This window comes from Caretta caretta, chromosome 8 (genome assembly GCF_965140235.1).
Source record: "Caretta caretta isolate rCarCar2 chromosome 8, rCarCar1.hap1, whole genome shotgun sequence".
NCBI classification, from domain to species: Eukaryota; Metazoa; Chordata; order Testudines; family Cheloniidae; genus Caretta; species Caretta caretta.
In genome coordinates, this window is record NC_134213.1 from 96,085,547 (window position 1) to 96,111,294 (window position 25,748).

At 41.6% G+C, this 25,748-nt stretch overlaps 1 protein-coding gene across 1 annotated transcript; it reads left to right on the forward strand.

The window, feature by feature from the left end:
- The first annotated feature begins 145 nt into the window (after window positions 1-145).
- On the forward strand, window positions 146-24,320 carry DHCR24 (24-dehydrocholesterol reductase). Its single transcript, XM_048861306.2, has 9 exons — window positions 146-428; window positions 13,182-13,337; window positions 14,726-14,831; window positions 15,355-15,473; window positions 15,564-15,827; window positions 18,398-18,541; window positions 19,285-19,482; window positions 20,577-20,755; window positions 21,875-24,320. The coding sequence occupies exons 1-9, from the start codon at window positions 198-200 to the stop codon at window positions 22,026-22,028; spliced, it is 1,551 nt and encodes a 516-aa protein (XP_048717263.2). The 5' UTR covers window positions 146-197; the 3' UTR covers window positions 22,029-24,320.
- Window positions 24,321-25,748: the final 1,428 nt, after the last annotated feature.

The following is a 25,748-nucleotide window of genomic DNA, read 5'->3' on the forward strand; positions in this document are numbered from 1 at the left end:
AGGGACTGTGCGAGGGGTGGGGGCAGAGGTCAGTGGGGGGGTAAAAAGGTGAGGAGGGGCTCTGCGAGGGGTGGGGGCACAGGTCAGTCGGGGGCGAGGGAGGGGCTCTGCGAGGGGTGGGGGCAGAGGTCGGTGAGGGAGGGGCTTGGTGAGGGGCAGGGCTGCAGGGCGCAGGCAGGGACTTCTAGGGGCTTGGGATGGACCCCTTGCTATCGCTGGGTGCTGGGCTCCTGCTGCTCGCGCTGTGGGTGCGGCACAAGGGGCTGGAGTACCTGCTGGTCCATCACCGCTGGGTCTTCGTCTGTCTCTTCCTGCTGCCCCTCTCTGTCCTCTTCGATATCTACTACCAACTGCGGGCCTGGGCCGTGTGGAGGCTGCACAGCGCCCCCCGGCAGCACGGCCAGCGTGTCCGCCACATCCAGGCACAGGTGAGATCAAGGGGACCCTGGGGTGGGGTTCGGGGTGAGGGGAAACATTGATGGGGAAGGAGGTGCAAGGGATGGCAAGAAGGAGGAGAAAGCTGGAGCGCTGGGGGAGGAGACCCTGTCTGGCTTTGGTGGTAAACTCAATCTGAGATTATTATAAGATCCTTTTTTTTAGAACATGTTAGTTAACTTCAGCTAGCTGTTGTGGTTTAAGAAAGGGCCTGAGAGGCACATGCTGGCCTGGCTTCTGTTAGAAGCTGGTGCAGCCTGGAGCTGCCTCCTTGTGAGTAAAGGATCTTGCTGGGAGCAATGCTCTGCAATCTGCACTGCCTGCTTGTGTCAGAGTAACAGCCGTGTTAGTCTGTATTCGCAAAAAGAAAAGGAGTACTTATGGCACCTTAGAGACTAACCAATTTATTTGAGCATAAGCTTTCGTGAGCTACAGCTCACTTCATCGGATGCATACTGTGGAAACTGCAGTCATTATGCAAGGTAGCCTATTTCCCCTTGTTTTTTCCTCCCCCCCCCCCCCAGACGTTCTGGTTAAACTTGGATTTATGCTGGAAATGGCCCACCTTGATTATCATACACATTGTAAGGAGAGTGGTCAGTTTGGATGAGCTATTACCAGCAGGAGAGTGAGTTTGGGGGGGGGGGGGTGAGAAGACCTGGATTTGTGCTGGAAATGGCCCACCTTGATTATCATACACATTGTAAAAAGAGTGGTCACTTTGGATGGGCTATTACCAGCAGGAGAGTGAGTTTGGGGGGGGGGGGGGGCGGAGGGTGAGAAAACCTGGATTTGTGCTGGAAATGGCCCAACTTGATTATCATACACATTGTAAGGAGAATGATCACTTTAGATAAGCCATTACCAGCAGGAGAGTGGGATGGGAGGAGGTATTGTTTCATGGTCTCTGTGTATATATGCCTTCTGCAGTTTCCACAGTATGCATCCAATGAAGTGAGCTGTAGCTCACGAAAGCTTATGCTCAAATAAATTGGTTAGTCTCTAAGGTGCCACAAGTACTCCTTTTCTTTTTGACTGCTTGTGGTTTTCCATGTGAAACTTGGGCTGTTGGTTTTAGCCTTCAAAGCCCTAAGCCATTTACCTTCTCACTCAGAGACACTGTCTCTCTCCATGACATACTGCCATAGTTGAGGTCAGCACCGGTGCTCAAACTGGAGCTTTATGGATATAAACAAGGGAGCTGCTGATAGGGTGTTCTCTGTGAGAGTTCCTCAGTTTTGGAATTTACTTGTGTTGCTGGTCCAAAACAGCCTGAATTTGATGATCTTCAGGGCATCTTTCAAAACTTATCATTTTTCCCAGGCAGTTGAAAACTTAGCAGGGCCATTGCAAAGGTAGGGAATTGTTTATTCTTAAATTAAATTTATTCTTAATTCTTAAACTTGTTTACAAGAATAGTTTGTTGACCGACTGTTCAAACCCCAATTTGGAGGACCAGAGGACTGCTTTTTATCTGGTCCGTACCCTGGGATCTGTCCAGGTGAGGTAGCCCTACCAGGAGTTAAAGCTCCCACTGGCTAGCTCACAACAGGGTCATTAGACCACACAAGCCTTTCCCAGGGAAGTCTGACATTTCAGAAATAACCTAGCATCAGAGAGTCAGGCTATCTTAAATTGTACTGTAGCACTTTGGGTGCATTTTTAAGAAAGGACACCCAAGTGTTTGGATAGGCACCATTTTTATAAATCTAATTGTGATTCTGGTGTATCAGGTACCAGCTAATGCCAAGGCTGTAGTTATCAGTTGAGCACGAGCAAATTCATAGCCGGAAACCAGACCAGGTCACCTATATGTTAGTATTGTTCAAGATAAGCGTTAGACTTGCAAGGTTGTGTTTAGACTCTACAATGCCTGTAAGTTGCTGCATTCATTAATCTTACTTGTAATGTCTGTATCCCAGGCTATAAGGTAATTTGTAAAAGGAAACTTACGTCTGTAAAAATGCCTGCTCTGAAGTTGTGAACTGAGGCAGGAGGAGTGGTTCCCCTGCCATCAAGAAGGATTATCAAACCTAAGTGGGCCAGTGTGAAGCATCTCGATACAAAGATTGGGCTAATGGTAAAGGTGCTTTGTGCAAGGAAGTTTGTGCCATCAGCTTGAATTCTGGATGAACAAAATAACATGAACATTCTTCATCTCTTTGCCGTTTGGACTCTCACTGGGCCGGAATTAGGAAACAAAAGCAGAGATGCCCAAGGTCAACCTGGTTAGCCTTAAAAGACATTTATACTACAACTCTGTCACATTTTGGAACTAGATTGTAACTCATTTGTATATATGTGTTGCCTGCTTTAACCTGTAAATAACTCTCTCATTTCTTTTTCCTAGTTAATAAATCCTGAGTTACTTTACTATAGGATACTCCTGGGGGAATTTTGCACATGTGCAGAATTCATGTCTGGCACAGATTTTTTTTTTTCTGCTCAAAAAATACATTCTGCCTGAGAAGTGCTGCAGTTCAAAAGCCACTGTGGCGCCAGAACAGACAGCAGCAGCTGACTGGCAGTAACAGCCTGCAGCCCACTACCTTCATCACAGCATGATGGAGCAAAGTTGGGAGGCACAGGATATGGGAGGGGGGAGGGTAACAGACAGAGTGGGGCACATGGAGCTGCTGAGAGGGGTCACAGACTGGGGTTCAGAAAACTTGATGGGGGGACAGACAGGGCCGGGGGCTCAGAAGCTAGTGGGATGACAGCATTGAGCCAGGGGCCACACGGGGGCAGGGGAGGGCAGATATGTCTGACTGAATGGAAGAGGCTAAGGCTCAGTCATGGTCTGCATGGGGGAGGCTCTCCAATTCCTTACCAATCCCCCCCCCCCCCCAAATACCTGTTCCATACTTCTCCCATGCACACCCAACAACCCTCCCGGTTCACTCCCAGGCTCCTTCCCTCTCCCTCAGCTCCTCCATTACCTGTGACTCCCCCAAGCCTTTGCACTATTCCTGGGGGGTGCAGGAAATATGTTTCTATGTTGTAGTTTAAATGAATTGCTCAAAGTTCTGTATTAATTTGCCTTGTAAGGAATCTATTTGTCAAAAAAACATTTCCTGGATCTTTTTGTCTCTATTATTACAGATATACTTGCTGACAGGTATTTCAAAATAAATTACCAAAATAATTTAAACTGGCATTATTATACTGTGTTATTTTGACAAATAAAATATGCAGAATTTTGTAGAATTTTACATCTTTTGGCGCAGAATCCCCCTAGGAGTGTATAGGGTTGTCTTTAGTGTGAGATCTGAGGTACAAATTGATGTGGGGTAAGTGTCTCTCTTGGTACTCGGAGCAACTTGAATATTTTGTGGTCTTTGGTATAAGTGAGCATTTATCACTAAGTCTAGCTTGCGTGGGTGTCAAGATGGACTGGAGTGCCCAAGGGGACTGTCTGGGACCCCATGGTAAGATCGTTATAGTGCTTCAGAGTTCACATTTGTTATTGGGTTGGGAAAATCTAATCATAGAATATACAGCCAGTTTGGGATGTATGCCCTGCTTTTTGACAGCCTGCCCTGAGGTCGGCACTCTCAGTCATGAGCTGCTCCAGATAGCACAACACTAATAATAATGGTTTTATTGGTTTTTTTCAGCTTGATATGTTTCCTGCTGAGGGGGGATGGTGTCATTTATGTAGTAGCTTTAACAAAGGGTTTAACAAAGACCTCAGTGGTTCAGGAGCCAAATTAGCGATCAGCATTACTCAAAAGAGCCACAGCAGTGTGAATTCATTGTTTCATTTACTATAGTACTCTATACTCATATTTAAACAGTGTGACGGGAAATATTTAGTTTATATATAAAGATTTGCATAGCAAAATGATTGACCAAGTATTATTATTTTATCAACTAGAATTGGTTAATAACCATAAGCATCCTGATTGGTTAATAACTCATACTGGTTAATAATTAAATCACACTGTTTTAATATCATGTGCTGCAAAAACCTCATGTGACACATTAAAGAGCAAGAGCTTGGAAGCCTCACTCTGAATATCACTGAGCTAGACAAATACAGACTGGAAATATGGTATACATTTTTAATAGGGAGGTTAATTAACTATTGGAACAATTTACCAAGAGTTGAGGTGGATTCTCCATCCCTGACAATTTTTTAAAACAAGATTTGAACTTTTTCTAAAAGGTACGCTGCAGGAATTATTTTGGGGAGGTTGTATGTCCTGTGTTACACAGGAAATCAGAGTAGATGATCACAATGGTCCCTTCTGGTCTTGGAATCTATGAATTGGAGTTGGTGAATACTTCTCTGCTTATCTGTCTCTTTCTGTAATGTTCATTTGCAAGTCCAGATTTGAATCCAGTCTTTGGTGCCCAATTACAGCAAAAGGATATTAAGAAAAAAAGAAAGGAAGACAATGAAATTGTATCAATGCATCTGTATTTTACTCTGCAGTTTACATTGCAGCACAAAACAATGCAATATGCCATCATACCCATAACTGTGAGAACAAAAGACTGTCTCCCTGCTCTTTCTCTATTAGATATAAGAGTAACATGTAAATTGGGCACAGATTACTGTTTGTCTAAATCCTTCCCCAGTTCCTACTAAAGCAACTGACCTTAGGTTATGGGTAAGGCTAAGATTTTTGTCACAGATATTTTTTGTAAAAATCACAGACAGGTCACGGGCAATAAAAAAAAAAATTCACGGAAGCCTGTGACCAGTCTGTGACTTTTGCTAAAAATATCTGTGACAAAATGGGGAACTGCGGGGTCCCCACACTGCCTACAACAGCTGGGCAGCTGCATGGGCCCCGGCTCAGAGCTCCAGGGTCCCCCGCCGCTTGGAGCTGCAGGGTCTCCCTGCCACTCGTGGCTCGGAGCTCCGGGGGCCCACACTCCCTGCAACAGTTGGGAGTTGCAGGAGCCCACAGCAGCCAAGAGCTGTGGGGTCCTCCTGACATGGCTTGGAGCCCCCTGCTGCCCACGGCAGCTGGGAGCTCCTAGGGGCCACCGCCACCCATGGATGCCGGGAGCTGTGGGGTACCTCCACTGCCCGAGGCGCGGGGCCCCCAAGCTCTGATCAACTATGAGTGGTGGGGAGACCCTGCAGCTCCCAGCCTCCACTGGCTGAAGTCACAGAGATCTCTGGAAGTCATGGATTCCATGACTTGGCAACCTCCGTGACAAAATTGTAGCCTTAGTTATGGGTGTGCAAAAAAGTTATATTACTGACAATAAATGTACATTGTTGTTGTTACTAAAATAACATGAATATATATTTACATATCCTTACCTTGCCAGTAACATATATTATTCATATAGTACTTTACATTTTTAAATCACTGTGGATACATTACTAGTCTTAATAAATACATATACAGTAAAATGAATAACCCTGTACAGTCTCTTTGTTCCATGCTGAAGTCTGTCTTTGGTATGTTTGTATAGATGATTTCGACACTCCCACCAATTGCTTTTCTTTTCCTGTATGAAATTAGTACTTGATTACAGAATTGCATCCTTTTGTGCTGATGCAGTTGCAGAGCTGGGGCCATAGGTTACACAACTCTTAGCTAAAATCCATTACATTTCTTTCTTTCCTTCTCTGTGCTTTGGGTTTGGGATTCTGTATGGGAGCTCTTGTATAAACTGTAGTATGAATAACTGAACATTCAAAATCTGGTTGTCTCATTAATACAGTTCTTATAAAAATCACTATGCATATTATCCCTTGCTGGATGGTTTATTTAATATTGTGTATTAATATTGTTTTTCTTCATATCTGAACATCCCACATTTCATTATTAGTTCAAATAGATAATTGAGAATGGAAGTAAGTCAAGATGTCTGGAGTGGCTAAGTAGGGTGAGAGCTAACCTCAGGGCAGACCATTACAAACCAGGGCACAAACTGGTTGTGAGTTCTATACTTAGATTTCACCAACCAAGTATCAAGTGTAAACTTCTCAGGCACTATAACAGCCTAACCATGAAGTCACAGTGTCCTTGGATACTCCAGTCTATCTTGCCACCTAGGCAAACTTACCTTTGTGATAGATGGTCTCTTAGCACCAAAAATCACAATAATATTCAGGTTACTCCCAATCCCAAAGGACTAGTCACTTACCCCAGTTAATTGCACTTTAGATCTTACACCAAAGACAACACTTATAGCGAATCCTAGAATAAATTAACTGAAGATTTATTAACTAAGTAAAAGAAATAAGGGTTATTTAGAAGGTTAATGCAAGTAAACATACATGCACAAATGAGTTCATCTTAGGCACTGTCCCCTCTAAGCTCTGCGTGTGTGCACACGCACATGTATCCTAAACCTCACGCACACGGTGAAAAATCACACACACCAAGATTTGCACAGAAGAGCAACAATTTGCACAGAAGAAATTTTTTGCACACACGGCCTGTCAAAAATTAGAGGGAACATTGGTCTTAGGTTCCAAAAGGAAATAGAAGCTGCTGTAATATGCAAGCTCCATGTGTCATCTAGGGCTAAACCAGGCTAAGTACCTGGGGATCCCTTGCTTATGCTTGAAAATCTTGCCTGCCCCAAGTCCAAGCAGCATAGAGATGCACTTCCTTCATATCAGGGATTTTTATTCCCTTCTCCTAGAGTCCACACTGGTGGGACAAGCCCCCATGCATGTCTCCTTTTCATTTTTCATTGTTGGGGAGAGCAATCAACAGTCTTTTGTCCTCTGATGTTCTACAATGGTTTGTCTGGCATCTGTGGGCCTTCTTTTGTTGGGCAGGAGATAACAACTCCTGTGGTAAATTAGTATTTCACACTTGGTAATGCTTCTCTCCTGACTGTGGCAGTTTACAGTTTCAGAGTGTAAACTTTTACTGATACAGAGCAAACACTTAACTATTATATTATAGCATGTGATACAGATATCAGAGAGATTACTGCATGCAGCCACTTAAAAGCATTTCATAGAGTGTAAACACTTAGCATATTTTCATAAACCTAATACCTATTTTAACAATACTAACATACAGCTGAACCAGACTTGTTTCCAGCTATGCATTTGTCAGTGTCAGTTGAGGCCTAGGTCCCTTGGCATGAGCGGGCACCTGGTCAGCCACATCACAGTAGGGTTTGTTTTTCTTCTGCTGTGACTTCTGCCATGATTTCTAGAAGGGAGTTTGGAATTTTATTTCTGTTGCATAATATTTATGGCAGTTCTGTCATTCTTGACTGCTCTATTTTTCCTGTTTGTTACACTCATCTCAAATATGATAGGTACACCGGATATTAGTCTGTTTGGTGTATCCTTCAAGCTCTTTAGTCCTCAGGAGTGGGCTATATTATCTAATATATTGCCTGTGATTCTTTTTCTCTAAATACGAATCATACTAGATCTGTAAATGTACACTTAGATACATGCATGTGGTATGTAGATTCCCCCTCTACACCCTCCCCATGTCAGTTCTCTTTCAGACTATAAGCCAGATTTTTTGTGCATGATCAGATGCAGTCTCACTGATTTTCATGGAGTGGTGCCTACTTATGCCAGTGATGGTTTGCCCCCCTGCTATCTAGCCTGTGGATTTTAAAATATTATTTGCTAGTCATTTTCTGACTCTCATGACTAACGCTCAGGCATATGGATTTATTACTGCTGCTACATTCAGATAACTAGAACCACCAGAGGTATTCTACTAAAAAGTTCACAAGCTAGTATATATCAGTTTGGAACATGTCTGCTAAATGCTATTAAAATTTTAAATAGGAATATTCAAACCACACTAGTGACAGAAAGACATAAACAAACACAGCCTGTATGGAACTACTATAAGTGGGTGGCATAACTGGTTAGAAAACAATGCCCAAGGAGTAGTTATCAGGGGTTCACAATCAGGCTGGAAGAGCATATTGAGTGGGGTCCCTGTTCAATATCTTCATCCATTATTTAGATAATGGTATAGAAAGTACATTATAAAGTTTGCAGATGATACCAAGATGGGAGGGGTTGCAAGTGCTTTGGAGGATAGGATTAAAATTCAAAATGATCTGGAGAAACTGGAGAAGTGGTTTGAAGTAAACAGGATGAAATTCAATAAGAACAAATGCAAAGTACTCTACTTAGGAAGGAACAATTGATTTCACACATTCAAAATGGGAAATGACTGCCTAGGAAGGTTTCAGAGTAACAGCCGTGTTAGTCTGTATTCGCAAAAAGAAAAGGAGTACTTGTGGCACCTTAGAGACTAACCAATTTATTTGAGCATGAGCTTTCGTGAGCTACAGCTCACTTCATCAGATGCATACCGTGGAAACTGCAGCAGACTTTGTATACACACAGAGAATATGAAACAATACCTCCTTCCACCCCACTGTCCTGCTGGTAATAGCTTATCTAAAGTGATCATCAGGTTGGGCCATTTCCAGCACAAATCCAGGTTTTCTCACCCTCCACCCCCCCACACAAATTCACTCTCCTGCTGGTGATAGCCAGCTGGTGATAGAGTTGTCACTTTGGATGGGCTATCACCAGCAGGAGAGTGAATTTGTGTGGGGGGGTGGAGGATGAGAAAACCTGGATTTGTGCTGGAAATGGCCCACCTGATGATCACTTTAGATAAGCTAAAAGAAAAGGAGTACTTGTGGCACCTTAGAGACTAACCAATTAGATTAGCTATTACCAGCAGGACAGTGGGGTGGGAGGAGGTATTGTTTCATGATCTCTGTGTGTATAAAGTCTGCTGCAGTTTCCACGGTATGCATCCGATGAAGTGAGCTGTAGCTCACGAAAGCTCATGCTCAAATAAATTGGTTAGTCTCTAAGGTGCCACAAGTACTCCTTTTCTTTTTGCCTAGGAAGGAGTACTGCAGAAAGAGATCTGGGGGTTATAGTGGACTGATAAGCTAAATATGAGTCAAGAGTGTAACACTTGCAAAAAAAATGAACATTCTGGGATGTATTAGCAGGAGTATTTTAAGCAAGACACAAGAAGTAATTCGTCCATTCTACTCAGGGCCATCCTTGGGATTTATGGGGCCTAACGCAGTATTATTAAACTGGTGCCCCTATGCCCGACGGCAGCCCAGGCTTGCAGCCCAGGTCTGGGTGCGGGGGAGAGGGATGAGGCAGCAAAGGATACCGAGACGCTCGGCCCACCTCATGGCAGCGGAGAGTCACAGTTCCCCGCAGAGACCCCAGTACCCTCTCCCTTACGCAGAATGCGTGGCGCCAGCCCATTCAACTCTGTGAATACGGCCCCTGCCTAAGGACACTGCAGCACATGCTGGGTGTGCAGGAGCCACCCCGCTACCTGCTGTCATGGGCAGTGGGTCAAGCTGCCGCCTGGGGAGGCTAGCTCCCTAGCTCATCTCTTCTGCCTGTGGCCCCACCCATACTCCACTCTTGCTTTGCCCCAGGCCCTGCCCCACTCTGCCCAGGCCCCGCCCTCTCCCCACTGTCTCCCTCCTCTCTTCCCTCCCCCACCCTGCTCACCCCCTTCCAGCCAAATCCATGAACCCAAATGAAGCAAATGACATTTGAAAAAAAGCCTCTTCTGCAATTTCTTTCTAAAGAAAACGGAGCATGTTTTCCACTGCATGCCAGATGATGAAGATTGGACATAAATTAAAAGCACTAAATTTGGGAATAAAAAATGTCAGTCACAGGTTTTTTGATATGCCCTGAAGTTTGTCAGAGATTTATTTGCAAAAACTTTGCAGTAAGGGCGAGTCAGCTGTCGTGCTGAATACAACATTACATATTATGGAATACATGATGCAGCTCTTCTCTGTTTTACATTTTCTTAATCAGTATTTCTCAGCTGATTTTATATTTTAAATGTACTCTTAAACCTTCATAAAGTAATCATTCCAGATTACTACATATTTAACTCACTGAAACAAAGGCATTATTTTAAATTAATCAGTCACAGAGGTTTAGTGTGTTTATAACAATGTTCATTGCTTTTAGAAAAAGGGAACACTAATTTACTTTATGTGATCTCCATAACAATAGACATGTTTATGAAATTTCACCAACTTTAAAAAATACGTTTCCAAATATTTTAGGCACAACAAAGGATTTTATATCTTACTAGGTACTGATTTTGCTGGAGGGTTCTCTTAAAACTAGTTCATCAGACAGAAGTAAAGAAAGGGAAACTCTTTGTCAGGCTATCTGGAAGGAAAGGGGTGTTGTTCCTTTAGGGCTCTCTTCAACGGGGGTGTGGGGATGGGGAGGGGGTGAAGGAAGAAAGGGATGGACAGAAAGAACAGAAAGACTTTGGAAGCAAGTTTTTTTTACTATAGTAATTAAAATAAAAATGTGTATTTTAGGTAAGGGTGGTCTTTTGAAGGATTTATTTAAAAAACTCTATGTCTGAAGATCCAAGCATTTAAGGCTAAAGATGACTGTACATCTAAAAATCTATGCGAGGATATTTTAGAGATGTGATTTTATAATCTTCACCAACTCACTAATGAAATATTTTTAAAGCAAATTTTAAATGAAGGTCCTGTAGACTAATATATTCTGAGTAAATATTACAGTAATGCATAACTGTTTTTGTCAGTAAATTCAGAAACTGACCCTATATATATATATATACACACCTGAGGGTTGGCAAATGCCTGTTAAATGGCTTCATTACCACTTGAATGGCTCTTTAACAGTTTCAATGTTGTGCTAATAGGTCTGGCAGGCTGGAAGACTTTTTCACTTTTAAGGTACTAGATCCCCTCCAGAGTAAGAGTCACCAGACTGCAGCAGCTAGCTGTGGGAGCCTGCAGGAAGGGTCAGAACAGGGAAAGGAAGAGCTGGGAGGGTGAACACTAATACCCAGTGGTGCCCCAAATTTTCAGGTGCCCTACGCAGCTGCATATTCTGTGTATGCCTAAGGACAGCCCTGATTCTAATCTGCACTGATAAAGCCTCAACTGAAGTATTCTGTCCAGTTCTGGGTGCCACATTTCATGAAAGATGTGAACAAACTGGACAAAGTACAGAGGAGAGCAACAAAAAAGATTAAAGGTCTAGACAACATGACCTATGAGGAAAGATTGAAAACGTTGGTTTGTTTAGTCTGGAGAAGAGAAGACTGAGGGCAGACGTGATAAGTTTTCAAGGACATAAAAAGTTGTTACAAGGAGGAGGGAGTAAGGTTGTTCTCATTAACCTCTAAGGATAGGACAAGAAGCAATGAGCTTAAATTGCAGCAAAGGAGGTTTAGATTGGACATTAGGAAAAACTTCCCAACTGTCAGAGTAGTTAAGCACTGGAATAAATTGCCTAGGGAGGTTGTGGAATCTCCGTCATTGGAGGTTTTCTTGAACAGTTTAGACTAACACCTGTCTGGAATAGTCTAGTTATTACGTAGCCCTGCTTTGAGTTCAGGGGACTGGACTAGATGACCTCTTGATGTCCCTTCCAGTTCTACACTTTTATGATTCTATTATATGTAGAATAATATAGTTAAACACTATCAAATTAGGGTGAGGGGGAGGTTTTTACTTACAGTTTTGTTATAGATTTTTGTACTTCACAGCGTCAGTTTAATCATAATTGTGACAGAGATGGCAGTTTCCTCCAATATCCCCAACATACCTTATTGAAGTAGCTTTAAGTATCTTAGGAGTTCATGTTATTAAAAATGCAAATGTTTATATATTATTGTGGTATTGTATGTAATATCTGAAACCCTGGGAAGTGTTACGAGTAAGGCTACGATTTAGTCATGGGTATTTTTAGTAAAAGTCATGAACAGGTCACAGGCAATAAACAAAAATTCACGGCCCATGACCTGTCCATGGCTTTTACTAAAAATACTCTTGACTAAATCTTGTGGGGGAGTGCTGCTAGGGAGCGGGTCCCGTGGGGGCCACTGCTCCGGAGTGGGGCCAGCGGCAGGAGCTGCTGGGGCCACTGAGCAGTGGCTGCTCCGGCCACCCCCTGGGACCGTTGCTCAGGTGGTCCCCGAAGCCAGCTGCTTGGGCAGCCCTGGGGTCAGCTGCATCGGCTGCTGCAGAAGTCACGGAGGTCGCGGAAAATTACGCAATCTGTGACTTTCACAGCCTCTGTGACAGACATGGAGCCCTATTTATGAGGTTTAAAGGACTGTTCGAAATAAGGGACCAAGACAATAATGAACTTTTAAAGTTAAGTAGGTTTCCCAGGAAATCTCTAGGAGAAAGGGTATGCAGATACAATTACTCTGGTTATAGAAGAACTCAGCCTTTTGAAGCTTTGCCTTGATGTCGGGGCAAAGGGGAGAGAGAACCTTTTTATCTGTTGATCACCTTTTGCATGAGGACAGATTTAAAAAAATATATATATAAAGAAGGGACATTCAGATACGTGAGTGGGCTTGCTGTGAGCTAACAACTGTTCGCTGGCTGGAGCCCTTATTGAAGTCAGGGTGATCTCTGGTAAGCTTATTACCATGATGGTAGGTTCTTCTGTTGTTAATGCTTTTCCTTAATAATAAATGTGCTTGCTTAGAAAGAGCTATGTGATAACTTAATTGTGGCAATTACACTATTTACCGTCTCTGAGGAGAAAAGTAAAGCAAGCCTGCAGAGGCAGTCTAACTTTGCTGGGAAATTCACAGTGTAGGCTGGGAGATGCGCAGCCTCGAAACATCCTGGTTAGGAGAGAGAGAGATACATGTCTCTGCTCAGTGGAGTCAACAGCTGGGGGGGCTGGAAGCTTAAGAGTGTTTGCCCTTGCTGGACCACAAGGAGGAATTGCCCTGAACTATGACAATAACCTTTTACAGGTGCAGGAATGGAAAAATGAAGGCGGGAAAACATACATGTGTACTGGCCGACCTGGCTGGCTAACAGTATCACTTCGTGTTGGAAAGTACAAGAAGACTCATAAGAATATAGTGATCAACTTAATGGACATTCTAGAGGTAGACATTGAAAGACAGGTAATACTAAAATTTTTACATTTAGTACTAAAGTTTACAACACTTATTATGATTATTGCTTAAAAGGACACTAAATTCCCTGAAGGTAATTGAAACCCACTTTTTAAAAAATGATACAAATCCAAGAGTGAATGTTCTCATGTCAGCCTTTTTTAATGTGAAAAGGGTTGTTGCTTTTTTTGTCCTTTTGGACTTAAATATTCCCTTACAGTGTTGGAAATCCAAACACATCTGCATTGTGCCTCTGCATGGGAAACAGACAATCTTAATAGACCCATATTCTGAGTGGTCAGGAAATATTTGGATACTAGAAGGGAGTATTTTCATGAGTTTAGCTAGATTAACTAAAATTGATTTCAAGTTAAACTGATAAAATTTTCTAGTATAGACAAAGGCAGAGGGAGGAATCTGTACCGGATGAATGTAATCTCATAACATAGGATCTGGAGCACTGATTGTGACTATTCGGTATTCTGTGTCATGTCCTCCTCACATCATCAGAGAGCAATCCTTCCTGAACTTTCCACCAGGTACTGAAGACAGGGTTTGGGGAAACTCCAAATATAATGGTAAAATTAACTAATATATATTTAATGCTCTATTTGGGCTTTTTGTTAAGTGTGGTATATATTATGAGGAAGATCTTTAAAATATCTTAAATTAAACTATTATCCTTTAATAAACAAGGTCTAGTTGTGTCAGAAAACTCAATGCCCATTCACATCAGTTGGTGTTGTACACCTTTGTGACACCTTTGCATCTGATTTCTGATGTTAGAGATTATGAAACTTTTTGGAATACTTTCCTCTCCTCACTAATGGTGACACTTCTGCCTGTTCTGAAGTGTTATGGTAAATCCTTGATTCAAGGCACCAGTGTCAAGTCAACACATCAAAATGGTTCCATTTAAATAATGCACGTACTTGATTTGTGCAAATCCTGTGGGTAGTTACAAACTGAAGTTGTACAACCATAGGTACACCTTTGCATAACCCCAGCTTCATGCATATTGCAGGATTTGTGCAACTAACATGATCCTGCCAAGTGTGCGCACACTTTTCCATGAAATTTAAGCCTTAAAGTAGTTTTACAAATAGTAAACGCATTATGAATATCAGATTTTGAAAGGATTGCGTAGTGCTTTTTTTTTTTTAAACATGTAACATCTGTTTAACAAGCTGAGCTCTGAAAGATCAGTTTGACTTATGTTTTGGAGATTGAACCACACGTTTCTTTTCAAGATGTGGTAGGTGGGAGGGGGGAACAGTCTCTTAACTATTTTTCGTTACACTCTTGAGTGTCTAAATTAAAGAGCAGAATTGATAATAAGAAGTGTGATTAACATTTGTGTGGTGTCAGCATTAATACTTGAATGCTTTCTCTCTTAGGTTGTCCGTGTGGAACCGTTGGTCGCCATGGGGCAGTTGACAGCTCACCTGAATCCTATGGGCTGGACTCTTCCAGTGGTACCAGAACTCGATGATCTCACAGTAGGTGAGAATTGTTTATAATGGTTAAAAAGCATGACTTTTGCTGTATTTTAAATAGCTGTTTATGCAGTTTACTATGTTGTTCAGTCTCGGTTTTCTCAGAAATATATATATATATTTTTAAATTCTTGCTGAATTTTGTATTCTGCTATCACACATTATCTAGAGAGACAAGGTGGGTGAGGTAATAACTTTTATTGGCCCAGCCTCTGTTGGTGAGAGAGACAAGCTTTTGAGCTTACATGGAACTCTTCTCATAAGCTTGTCTCTCTCACCAGCAGAAGTTGGTCCAATAAAAGATTGTGTCTCACCCACCTTGTCTGTCTAATATCCTGGGACCAACACAGCTACAACAACACTGCATATGATATATTTTAGACATGCATCTGCTCTTTAAAACTGCTACCAGGAACAACATGAAAGACTTCATTTTCCAGAAGCCCTATTTAATTTTTTTCGTCTTTGTTCTCAGACTATTTTCATTTTAAAGGGAAATATGTTTCAATTGATTACATTCTCTTGTTAAGGTGGTCTGATCATGGGAACTGGCATTGAGTCTTCATCCCATATCTATGGACTATTTCAACATACCTGTTTGGCCTACGAACTTGTTCTTGCTGATGGAAGCCTTGTGAGATGTACACCAGTAAGATAAAATGTTATTTTGCTATGATTTACAATGTTATCAGTTGTTGTGTGGATGGACGTATGATTTAGTATGACGTACTTTTTGCAGGCTGAAAACTCAGACCTATTTTATGCAGTGCCTTGGTCTTGTGGTACTCTGGGATTCCTTGTTGCTGCGGAAATAAAAATAATTCCTGCTAAGAAATATGTAAAATTACATTACAAGCCTGTGAGAGGTTTGGAAAAGATCTGTGAAAAGTTTACTGAGGAATCTAAAAAGAAAGATAATAACTTTGTGGAAGGACTGGTATACTCCTTGGAAGAAGCAGTCATTATGACGGGAGTCTTGACTGACGAAGCTGAAGACAGCCAGGTAACTAAAAGGAATACTATTCTTAAATAAGATTTTTAGTTCTCTTGCATGTAAAATATTCCAGTGTATGACAGTAAAACGAAAACAGTAATAGGATCAGTACAAGAGGTATATTTTTAATGGATATTGAATTTGCTTGAATGGTCGAATATACGTAACATTAGAATTTTGCAGGTAACTATCAATTCAGACTGTAAGCTCATATATTTCCTAAAGTGACAGGTCTTTTCCCATCTCTAGCATACATAATAGACGCTGCCTTGCAACTCCAAGAAGAAAAGAACCAACTTGAACAGTATATAGGAACAACACAATGCTTTAAGATAGGAAACACATCTGGAGGGAGATGTAGTCACAGTGCAATTACCCAGACTAACATCTGACTAGAAAATCAGGGTTAACGTTAACATGCCGTGGGTCTCTTTTGTGGCAGCTCTTCCGAAATGCTGACCGCTCTACAGAAACACTGAGGCTGTTAGTTCATTACTGGCTTGAGAACAGAGTAACATTCCTAGAGTACTGACATCAGTTCCCATACTCAACTTTCTTTGGGCAGGCCAAACCTTATTTTAATTCATCCTTAATGAGGAAAGCTTATGGGACACACACATTGGCACACTATAATAATTACTCCTGGGGGATTCTGTGCCACTGCAGACGTGCACAACTCATATCCCCTGCAAATTTTTTTTGTTTTCTCTGCAGAATAATAGATTCTGATGGGGAAGCAAAGAGAAGCCGCGAGAGGGGTCATGCACCCCTCATGGGCAGCAGTCCCGAGCGAGCGCAACTCAAGCAGCTGAGAGAGACGTAAATCACTGCCTTGGCGGGGCAGGCCTGGGCAAGCGCACGAGACTCCCTCTCGCTCACTATCGCGGTGCGCCTGGCGCAAAGGGACAGGGCCCTGTGGTGTTTCTGTGGCAGTCCCAGCCCCTGCGCTGTGGCAGGGTCGGGTGCAGCCTCACGGCTGAGTCCATGTCTGGGGCGGGGAAAACTAGGGGACTGTAGGGTGATTCTCTCCGGCCCTCTGCCGCAAACCTCCATACAGCCAGTTGACTGTAGTCCTCTCTGGGAGGCAGCCTCAGTGCACACCCCATGTCCCCATCGCTGCCCCCATCCTGCAGAGGCATGGGGCTCACACAAGCAGCAGTGGGGAAACTGTGGGGAGCCTTGGCCAGGAGCACCATGTAGGGAGGCAGGGGGGCATCTCCCTCCCACCCCCAAGTTTCTCACCAGAGTTCTGCTCATGGCACACACCCCAGCTCCAGGCAGAACTCTTACCTGCAGCAATGTGCGGGCAGGTTCACTCCTCCAGGAGCTGGGGTTCTCCGGCTGCGGCTCCCGCAGTCAGTTTTCTGCACTGTCCTAGGGCCTCTGGCGGTGGGGCTGGCAAGGAAGGGATCAGTCAGGGTGTGAAGGGGGAGCACAGGGTCCCCAGTGGTGGTGGTGGGAGCATAGGGTACCCTGTGGAGGGGGTGGGTAGGTGGGAGCATATGTGCCCCAATGATGCGGGGTGGAGCAGAGGGGCCCCAGTGCTGGGGGGAATGGGGGGGAAGCAGTGGGACCACAGAGCTCCCAGTGGGGTAGGGGTGAGGGAGGGGGCAGTGGGGTGGGAAAGAGGAGTAAAGCGCCAGGGGAAGGAGAGGTGAGGACCATGCTCCTGAGGGAGGAGGCAGTGAGTGTGGGAGAAGCAGCTGAGGGGGAACAGTCCCTGGGGCAAGGATCCTGAGGGATGGGGAGCTGAAGAAGGGTGGGAGGCTAAGAGCAGCTAAGTGGGTCTTGGGGTCTGTTTGCCCTCAGAGAAACAGGGAGCACCCTCACCTCTTCCTGGGAAGAGATTGGGGACAGACCCCATTAAGCTAATGCATTCTCTCAACTGACTAACCTGCTCTCTGCCACCTTCTCCATCTGGTAACTTATAACTTGATCTTGCAGTGAGGATCCATGTGAGTGCAGGGGTTTCTCTACTCCTGGGGGAATCTTTTTTGTTGTTTGTATTGTTACAAACATACTTGCTGGAGGTATGTTGAAATAAATTTCCAAAATAATTGAAACTGGCGTGATTATATTGTGTTACTTTGACAAATAAAATATGCAGAATTTTAAAATATTGTGTGCAGAATTTTTAAATTTTTGGCACAGAATTTCCCCAGGAGTAAATAATACTTAATAATACCTAGCTCTTAAATAGAACATTTATTCAGTAGCTTTCTAAGTACTTTACAGAGGCGATTAGCATCATAATTCCCACTTTACAGATGGGGGAGCCAAGGCACAAGTACTTGCCCACAGCCATTCAGCAGACCAACAGCAGAGCCAGAAGTAGAATATAGGTCTTCTGAGTGCCCATCCAGTGCTTTATCCACAAGGTCACACTACAATATGAAAACCATGTTTAAAAAGTCCCAAACGCTTTCTTAGCATTAAGACTGTTCTTTCCTTAGTGTAATTCCAAAGTGAAAAAATCTGGGAGCACCATGAACATTTATATTACTGAATTTTCAAGTAAGGGATATTTATTCTTTATATTGGTGTTTGTTTGCTGATATGTAATATATCTTTATTTTCAGATAAACAGAATTGGTAACTACTACAAACCATGGTTTTTTAAGCATGGGGAGAAGTATCTGAAGGCTAATCAAACTGGAATAGAGTACATTCCCTCAAGACATTACTACCACCGACATACCAGGAGTATCTTCTGGGAACTCCAAGTAAGACTTTAGACAAAGAAGATTTTAATATTTGTTTTGGGGTACTTTGTACATACTCACTGCACAGCCAATGTTCTTTTCCCTTGGGAGCCACCTATGTCCATCATAGGTGAGTAACTCCTTTCCTTAAGACAGAAATCCAAATGAAGTGGTGGCAGATTTAGGGATTTCTCTCGTGACAATGTCTATTTTTGCATTCCTTTCTGACTTTTTTTATATGTATGTATGACTGTAAAAGATAATATTGCCAGCACCTTCCCTTTTTAGTTTCTCTTTTAGGCCCACATTCAGGAAAGCACTTAAAAAACTTATTTTAGCTTTTATCAGGCATGTTCTAAGTACTTTCCTGAACTGGGACTTTAAAAAGATAAAACCAGGAAATTCAGTGCAAAAACACGAATGCACACTTATGGCTGAGAATTTACTCTGCCTACATGTGCCCAGCTGTGCCCAGGGTTGCTGTGGAACCACCACTTTGAATTTCATCATCTAAATTATTGTCATGATAAGCATTAGTGTAGAATTTTACACTACATAAGTCCCCATTGTTGAATTTAGGGTTGCATGTTGTTCGTACCTGTATTAATGTAGCCTGACGTGACTATCAGCAGTTAAAACTATTGAAAGAAAATATGATTTAATGTTGCTTTCAAAATCCAAATTCTGAAATATTGATTTTCAGCTCACTTGATTTTACTACCAGTTTCTTTTTTTTTTTTTTTTTTTTCCATTTTCCCTTAAAGGATATCATTCCCTTTGGCAATAACCCTGTTTTTCGTTACCTGTTTGGCTGGATGGTTCCTCCAAAAATCTCACTATTAAAACTGACACAAGGAGAAGCTATTCGAAAGCTGTATGAGCAACATCATGTTGTACAAGACATGCTGGTCCCTATGAAAATCCTTGAAAAATCTATCCGTACCTTCCACAGCGACCTGAATGTAAGAACACATTTCTCTAAAACCTGGTAAATGGAAGATTGCCCTATGAATGGTGATTATTGGCATTAGTACACAGTAGTGCCTGTTGCAGAAAATATATATCAGTATGCTAAATTTGAGAGAATTTTGCCAACTAATTAAATACTATTAGGCGGCAGGTAAAATGAAATGCTCTAACAAAAAGAAGCAAGAAAAACTTGATATTCAGAAATACTTGATTTTGTAGCTTTAACTCACAATTTTTAAAAGAAAATTCTATCACTTTATCCTTTTTTACTTGGCAAAATTGGAAATCAGATTTCTATTTCTGCAAAATCACTTGAGCCCCGAAAAGAGTGTTGGGAATTAACACTTGCTTTCCAAGTCATTGACTTCAGTTGTTTCAAGAAATACAGACTTCTGGACTTGAACTTTGGTCTTAGCGGATACCAGTAAAATGCCTTTCACTCCTTTAGTTTTACTTGTAATTTAAATCTAAATATGAGTTCAGTTAATGACTTGGGATCTGAGACAGTTTTTCATTTGTGTTTTAAAGCTATTCTGTTTATTATCTAGATCAGTGTTTCTCAGCCTGGGGGTCATGACCCCTCGGGGGGTTGTGGGAGAAGTTTAGGGGGGTCGCAAGCAGGGTTGCCGTTAGGGGATAGGAATCAGGGCAATTGTATGGGGCCCCATGCCACAGAGGGCTCCATAAAGCTAATTTATATGTCTCAGCCCTGCGCCACAAGCTTAAGTTGGGGGGGGGTCACAATTTTTTCGGGGAGTGGAGGAGAGTATCATGATTTATTTTTTTTAAGTCCAAAGGGGTTCGCCAGCACAAAAAGGTTGAGAAACACTGATATAGATAGTGCACTAATTTGTTGCATTTTCTGATTTTCTTCCTTGCTTTTTGGTATCTTATTCAACTTATGTTAGTTTTACTATAAGGTGAAACTAGTTGGAACAGCAGAATTGAAAAGGAGCATCTGTATAAGTTCTGTACTGAAAATTGGAGAAGAGTTGTGCAATTTTCTCACTCCGTTTTTTCATGCTTTATTAACAGATAACTGATATTTTGTACTGTTAAAATTGGTGATACAAAATTATCTTTGCAGGTTTACCCACTGTGGTTATGTCCTTTCATATTACCCAATAACCCTGGCATGGTCCACCCGAAAGGAGATGAAATGGAGCTCTATGTAGATATAGGAGCTTATGGAGAGCCTAAAACAAAACAGTTTGAAGCCAGGGCATCTATGAGACAAATGGAAAAGTTTGTAAGAAATGTGCATGGGTAAGAGTCCTCGTCTTCAGGAGAGCACCATATAATTTATTGCCTTGCAGCTTAATCAGATTTAATTAACTTTCAGTTATTACAGTATTTAAGTACTGATTCTGATTATATATATTCAGTATGACTGTCTTTTTTTAATTTTAATCATTGCTTGCATACAAAAACACATGCTGATTGAGATTCTGTGCAATGCCTCTAAGTAGCATAGAATTTGCATCCCCGAGGGAGTGGTGGCTAAAGGTGGCTTTAAACTGTTTTTGCACCCTCCCGATATTGGGCTGCTCCAGGGGCTGGAAAGGCCTTGCATGCAAATTAAACAGCCTGTCTGCTATTTAGTGGCGTGTCTGCATTACAGCAGCCTCTGCTGGTTGCCCTGTAGACTGCAGCACTGATTGGAATCACCTTGGAAGGAAAAGCTTTATGGCTACCCTCTGTAGGTCATGCACCAGGAAATTTTTGCTGGGCCACAAATGGGATTTTTAGAGCCTCTTTGTGCTGCACTAGTCCTCTTACATGGTGTAAAGGAGCCAGAGCGGAGCTGGGGACCTCGCCTACAATTTTGCATAGGCTGATACCAAATCCAGTTCTCTATGGTTTGGTAGCAAAGTCATGAAGCCTATCTTTCAGAAAAATAACCTATTCCACAATATTTAAACTGACAATATAATTTACCCAAACATATTCAAATTTCATGTATCTGCTATTTACCTCTCTGTATTAGTGTCATAGCAAAACTAATTTAAAAAAAAAATCAAGAAACTAACTGGGAAAGAAATAATTTGAAGTACACTAATATATTTTAAAAGCATATTTTCATATTTAACTTATCTCCCCACCTCACCAAACAGTGATAATGGAATGTTCTGTTGGCTTTTCCATTGTACATCATGACCGCTTTTTCAAAAGAGATGTCAATGTTCAGCCATCAGAGTGGCTGAATAATTATCCAATATAATTTATGGTAATTAATCTGTACATTTTTTTTAAAAAAGTATTTCAAAATATTTTGCAGTGTATCCTTACAATGTATAGCTCATCCTCAATTGCTTCATTTTTTTTCTACCTGAAATTTTGCAACAGTATTAAGATTTAATTCCTGATCCCCTCTTTTTCTTTCAGTTTCCAGATGTTGTATGCAGATTGCTATATGAACCGTGAGGAATTCTGGGATATGTTTGATGGTTCACTATACCACAAGCTGAGGGAGCAAATGAATTGCAAGGATGCTTTTCCAGAGGTGTATGATAAAATCTGCAAAGCAGCACGACACTGAGTCTGGTTAACCTAAGCAAGCAATCAGGGAAGGATGGATTTACCTGTAGTAGTCAGTATATCCTTATAAAAGCTTTATCACTGTCCAAATAAGCTCATGTTGATGTTTAAAAATACAGATTTCTATTTTATAAATTCACATTCAATAATTGTTAGTATGTTTTGAAAACAATTTCCCCAACTCATAGTAATTTCATTTAAGGAATCAAAGTCCTAGCCTGCCACCTCTCTTTGTAGCTTAGTTGCAGACATAGTGATGTAGATGTCAATTTACATATTTCTAACCGGTAGGGGAAAAAATTTGGAAAGACAAAGATACTTAAGTAAATCGGTTATTTATTGCAGTGTACATCTGAGACAGGTAAGAAGGTCACAAAGTTAGGTGCCAAAGTTAAGAGAATTATTTTCAAATTAATTACGACTTTAAAAATGTCTATTTCAAATCGGTAACTGGTGCATGATTTAAATTTAAGAGAAGTTAAAGGTTAACACAATTTAGAGATGGTTACTGAAATCTTCAGACTAAACTCACATTAGTAATGCAGGTAAATAAATGGTCATTGGCAAATATCTTCTGGTCAGACCTGAATATCAAAGTTTGAAGAAAATCCATTTTGCTTGTGCCTATCTCATTTGTACTGATTCTGTTTATAATTGTGTAAGTGGTCATGAGTTTTAGGGATCTTCTTGGTTTTTTTTTTGGTTGGTTGGTTATCAGTATATAATTAATATGATTGGAATAGGAAACATTTTGGCTTCCTAGACTACTGAAAATCTCTGCTGCTATTTCATATAGACTAGTATTAAGTACAATTTGTTACTTGTCATGGGGTCTGTTTTACTTTTTATTATGGTTAATTTTAGTGCCTTATAAGTATTCAGTTGGAGAAGATATGGGCCACTTCAGACCGTTCTATGCTTTGGGTGTGGGGTGGGAAATTAAAGGACCTATTGTCAACATTAATGCTTTAATTATATAAGATCCATTTGAATAAATATTGGTGATAAGTGTAGGGGACAACCTAAAACCCAGTTGTGTTGTGGAAGTTTGAAATACACAAGACATGGCTTTGACTTTTTGCTTTCCATTTTAGCTGGATTAGTTTGATAGGTTTAAAAAAAAGATCCTTCAACCAACTGGAGAAGAAATAACATTAGAAAAATCTGCAGAGTGCTTACTATTCAAGCCCCTTTTCTAACTGTGTGTTTCATGAGCGTGGAAAAATTTTGACATTGCATTTGGTACAACATTTTTTAAATTGAGTTCACATCTGGTCCAAACTACTTAGTTATTATTTTAACATTTGTTGGGCTTGTAGAGAAATGTATGTTCTTGCATTTTGCATAATGTGAAAACAGTTATAAAACAATTGCTAGTGGGGGGGGTTCCTTTTTTGTTCTAGTTCAATGCTAAACCAATTATTGTTTATTGATAGATGGACATTTATGATGCAGATTAAACCACTGATAAGGCAGTAATGAAAAATAAACTTGGTCATTCACTCTCTGTGATGCATACTGGGCCAGACTGCAACCTTGCTGGTGCTGCCATGCGGGGGAGTAAAGGGATATAAGTCATCCCCTTAAGGCCCTATGTATGCTGCCCATACTGTGTGTGTCAGTCCAGGGGGAGACCTAACCAATGCAGAGCAGGTACATCCCGCTCCATCCACATACATGAGTGCAACAGGGTGGGGAATGGGTGGGGCCAAGGCTCAGCTCCCACTCCAATGTGCAGACTAGCACAGTGCTCTAGAGGATGTGTGCTGTGCCAGGTATAGACCTTGGAGCAAGGGTTACTGGGAAAACAAATTGTGATTGCGTCACAATCTACCTTCCAGTCTGCTCCTGGGGCAGCACAATAATGACTACCCCTTTCTCATGGTAAAGCCATGATTTCACCTATTATCTGTAGGATACTCTGCACTGAGCGAGAATTGGTTCACTTAGCTTTTAAAAGGCAATGTTAAAAAAAAAAAAGGATATGCAAAGATATTAAATCAAAATAGTATGTCTCTAACTTGTGTATTCATAGTCTTTTGTTATACATTGTATTTGTGACTTCATAATTTGCATTTGCAAATTTTTGGTACAACATAATTTTAATGTGTAACTATGGTTATCATGAACACACACTCTTTTTCTCTCTCTCTCTCTCTCATATATGCACATCGTTGCTGATGGAGTTTGAAATTCTTGGCTGTATGAGCTATTACAATTAAAAATATAACCAGTTGTACTGTTAAAATGTTTTTTTATGGATGACTAAATAAAATATGTTTTAAAAAATGTATTTGTTCTCTGCTGTGCTTTTGGCACTGTTACTGGGATTTCTGTGAAAAGGAGGGCTATTTGGAAATTACAGGATAGAGTGCAGTGAGATTGTTGAGAGACTGGGGTCCCAGTCCTGCAAGCTGCTTAGTGTGAAGACCTCTTGAAATCTGTGGGGCTCCACCTTGGCACAGGGGCCCACCCATGCAGAGCAGCATGCAGGAGTGGGGCGTAGATTTTTAATTGCTCTCTGGGTAAATATTGACCCAACTATCTTTAAACTTCTCTTAGGAGTCTAAATAATCATAGAGTCATAGGACTGGAAGGAACCTCGAGAGGTCATCTAGTCCAGTCCCCTGCACTCATGGCAGGACTAAGTGTTATCTAAACCATTCCTGACAGGTGTTTGTCTAACCTGCTGTTAAAAATCTCCAGTGATGGAGGTTCCACAACCTCCCTGGGCAATTTATTCCAGTGCTTAACCACGCTGACAGTTAGGAAGTTTTTCCTAATGTCCAACCTAAACCTCCTTTGCTGCAATTTAAGCACATTGCTTCGTGTCCTATCCTCAGAGATTAAGAAGAACAATTCTCCCTCCTTCTTGTAACAATCTTTTATGTACTTGAAAACTGTTACCATGTCCCCCTCTCAGTCTTCTCTTTTCCAGACTAAACAAACCCAGTTTTTTCAATCTTCCCTCATAGGTCATGTTTTCTAGGCTTTTAATCATTTTTAACAGGTTTCAGACTAACAGCCGTGTTAGTCTGTATTCGCAAAAAGAAAAGGAGTACTTGTGGCACCTTAGAGACTAACCAATTTATTTGAGCATAAGCTTTCGTGAGCTACAGCTCACTTCATCGGATGCATACTGTGGAAAATACAGAAGATGTTTGCTTTTATACACACAAATCATGAAAAAATGGGTGTTTATCACCACAAAAGGTTTTCTCTCCCCCCACCCCACTCTCCTGCTGGTAATAGCTTATCTAAAGTGATCACTCTCCTTACAATGTGTATGATAATCAAGGTGGGCCATTTCCAGCACAAATCCAGGTTTTCTCCCCCCCCGCCCCAAACCCACTCTCCTGTTGGTAATAGCTTATCTAAAGTGATCACTCTCCTTACAATGTGTATGATAACCATGATTTCAACAATTTCCATCGCACCATCAACCTCAGCCTGGTCCAGTCCACACAAGAGATCCACTTCCTGGACACTACAGAGCTAATAAACAATGGTCACATAAACACCACCCTATACCTGAAACCTACTGACCGCTATTCCTACCTACATGCCTCCAACTTTCACCCTGACAACACCACACGATCCATTGTCTACAGCCAAGCTCTGCAATACAACCGCATTTGCTCCAACCCCTCAGACAGAGACAAACACCTACAAGATCTCTATCAAGCATTCTTACAACTACAATACCCACCTGCGGAAGTGA